Source organism: Aplysia californica, unplaced genomic scaffold (genome assembly GCF_000002075.1).
Source record: "Aplysia californica isolate F4 #8 unplaced genomic scaffold, AplCal3.0 scaffold00514, whole genome shotgun sequence".
Lineage (NCBI taxonomy): Eukaryota > Metazoa > Mollusca > Gastropoda > Aplysiida > Aplysiidae > Aplysia > Aplysia californica.
The window spans coordinates 544,337-547,469 of NW_004797784.1; the positions used below are offsets into that span (position 1 = coordinate 544,337).

General features: G+C 43.2%; 1 protein-coding gene across 1 annotated transcript in view; it reads right to left on the bottom strand.

Moving 5' to 3' along the window:
• LOC101856601 (dynein heavy chain 8, axonemal) overlaps window positions 1–3,133 on the bottom strand; it is a gene marked incomplete at its 5' end in the record, with an annotated part of 37,702 nt that overhangs the window by 9,180 nt on the left and 25,389 nt on the right. The window contains 4 exon segments of the mRNA XM_035971824.1: window positions 29–185; window positions 750–910; window positions 1,927–2,028; window positions 2,933–3,049. Of these exon segments, the coding sequence (XP_035827717.1) occupies window positions 29–185; window positions 750–910; window positions 1,927–2,028; window positions 2,933–3,049 (537 nt within the window).

Consider the following 3,133-nt stretch of genomic DNA (forward strand, 5'->3'; position numbering starts at 1 on the left):
GGGGGGCGTAGAAAAAAATATCCCTTACGTCCCACGGGATATAATCAGCGGGAAGTTTGCCCAACATCTCTTCTGCCAGGCGGTACACGACAGCCTCTCTTGTTTCCCCTGCCCCTCCACTCGAGTCTTTGGGCTGGATGCTGACAATAGTGTCAAGGACCTGCTTGGCCGTGTTTGTCTGGTAGCTGATCAGACAGGGGGAAACTATCGTTGTACATTACATGATTAGGGGGGGGGGGGACGTTTGGCTGAGGCAAAGGGGAATCTCAGCCACAGGACAACAGATGTTTTGTGTTCGGGGTGGGGGTGTGGGAAGGGGGCGAGGGTGGTCGTCTTGGTGACTAACAGAGTGATTTGTTAGATCATACTTGACAGACAGCAGGCTAGAGCAGTATAATGAGTAATACAAAGATCACTTTTCAAAAAGAGTAAAATAATAACAACTTTTCATCAAGAAAAAAATAATGACTACTGTTCATCAAGTGCAAAATAAAGACTACTTTTCATCAAAATGCCAAACTGTTTCAACAGGATGTAAAATCGGACAACTATATTACATCATTTCATCATTTTCTCTACTACTCACGGGATCTCAGAGCAACAGGGGTCTCCGATGACATCTGCACACGTTTTCCCCAAAACTGCCCCCCCCCAACTACTAGCGGGATATCCCCCCCCACACACACAACTACACATACCCTAACACCCCCCCCTCCCAAAAAAAAATAAGAAAGAAAAAAAAAACTCACGTGATGTCGGCGTTTGGGTGAAGTCCCAGAGCCTCCGGCGAGTCGACGGGTGGCAGAGCTTCGATAAACTCCAAAATGTCATTCATGCTGCGCATGCGCGCGATTTTGTAGTTTTTGTAGAACTGGAAGGTGTCGGTGAACATGAAGTCTCCGAACCAGACCTGGGGGTGGGGGAGGCACGGATGCACCGAATCATTACTGTCAATATGTTACGCCCTCTTCAACACAATGTAGCTCATTTCGTCAACAAAGTAAGATGAGCTCGAGAGGGTGGATATGGCATTTGCCTCACACAACAACATACTGGTAATCCGGAGGACAAACTTCTCACAACAATCTCAGCGTGTTCTAGCGTCTGAGCCTAACATCAGCTCAGGCACAATGACAAAATTATATCCTTTCACATGCAGACAGCTAGAGTGGAATATCTAGAAATAAAGAATGGAGAAAGAAAGCAAAGCAAATACCTGTCCCCGGGGTTTTATGCACCCTGCATAATTTAGCAAAATTAGATCATTTTTGCATAATTTCTGATTATTTCCTTTTATCATTCTTAGATCTAGTTAAAATTAACAGAATCGCACCATTTCACAGTGTTGGGCTCAGTTTGCATAATCTCAGAATTTTTTTGCATGAAACTGGAGGGACAGAAATACAATCCATCGAAGTAGTGTATCACTCCTGTTGATCAGAGCATAGTATGTTCAGGTATGTAATTACTAACACCCCCGCCTTTCCCCCAAACCGTTCAAATAACAAATAAATACATTTTAAAAAAGTAAATAGATGAAACATTTTAAAACAATAATGGATTAAACTGATTTAAAGTAAACACATCTTTCAAACGGGTCAATTGACGGAAGCAAAAGACAAGTCGTTATTTTAGAATTACAAAGTTCTAAAAGTTCTAGATCTATCTGCTCAATACTTGGTTTTGAGAAATTTGACATTTAAAATTTTGAGTTTCACAACATTTCAAGCTCTTTCGAGATCTTGTTATATCTTGATATTGATAATGACTCGGAATAATCTTACGATTTTGATACACCAGACTGAACATTTGGTTTCTGACCTCATGGTCTTCGTAACTCAAAACGGCCACAACTGTCAGATAGAACTTTGTAATTCTAAGGCAAAGAACTGTCTGAGAAAGTCCCCATAGACGCGATCGTCGTACCCGTGTGAAGGTGTTGAGGAGTCGCTTGTCGTAGTCGTCTGTGACACGTCCGCCATATTGGACCTCGCCGATCATGTAGCGTACCGTCGGCCAGGATATGCCCTGAGGACAGATAGATAGATTAGTTAGTAGTATAGGGTTGTACGGCGCTCGCAACTGCGTAAGGTCATATGAGCGCGCGAAACACAAGTTGGTCTTGTTCACAACAGTTCGCTGTACGGCTGAGTCAGTAGTTAAATCTTAAAATGTTTAAAAATCATGGTAAATATACATATATTTTCAATCTTAAACAATTTTTTCTAGTTAACATATAAAAATCTTAAATAGTACAGTTTTACTTTACAATTTGCCATAAAGGCCAATGGCCTTCATAAAATTCAAAATTTTGTTCCCATTCACTACTATTTAGACCATTAAAAAAGTAGGCTGCTCCTTTCTTGCCTGTTTTCTTTGTAAGTCAGACCAGGCTGAGAGATATACAACTTGGTCTTTTTATCTCTCTCTCTCTCTCTCTCTCTCTCTCTCTCTCTCTCTCTCTCTCTCTCTACCTCTGTTCATATTTACTCTCTCCACCTATCCCCCTTTCTCTATGTACATTGGTGTGAGTGAGCATGTGTGAGCGTGTGTGTTTGTATCATGTAAGTGTGTGTGTGTGTGTGTGTGTGTATGTGTGTGTATGTGTACGTGTGTGTGTGTGTGTGTATGTGTGTGTGCACGCGTTTGTGTGAGTCTGTGTATGTGTTTGGATGAGCGCTTGATACTAAAGTAAGTCACAAATACCTCTTTCTCATCTCACCCTCTTTGATAATCTTTCTCTTTGTCCATCGTCTCTTTCATTTTCTGTTTGTTGCCTGTGCGTCTGTTAGTCATGGACATTTTCTCACAAACAATTTATCGATGTCTTCATCTCCCCCTTCCCTCCCCCTTCCCTCCCCCTTCCCCTCCCTCCCTGGGTCCACCACCAGACCTGAGACAGCGTACCCGTCGGTGTGCATGTTTCACTCACCCTCTTAAGGTCCATGTCGTCCAGATGATTCTGTATAAACTGTACACTGGCGCCCCAGTCAGCAGAGTTAAACTCGTAGGGGATGTTCCAGCCCAGAGGTCCAAACTTGCGACGTTCCTGGAGGATGGCCAGACAGTCAGACAAGTTAGAGAGAGAGGAAGGGGGGAGGGGGCAGGGTAGAGAAAAGAGAGGGGGGGGGGA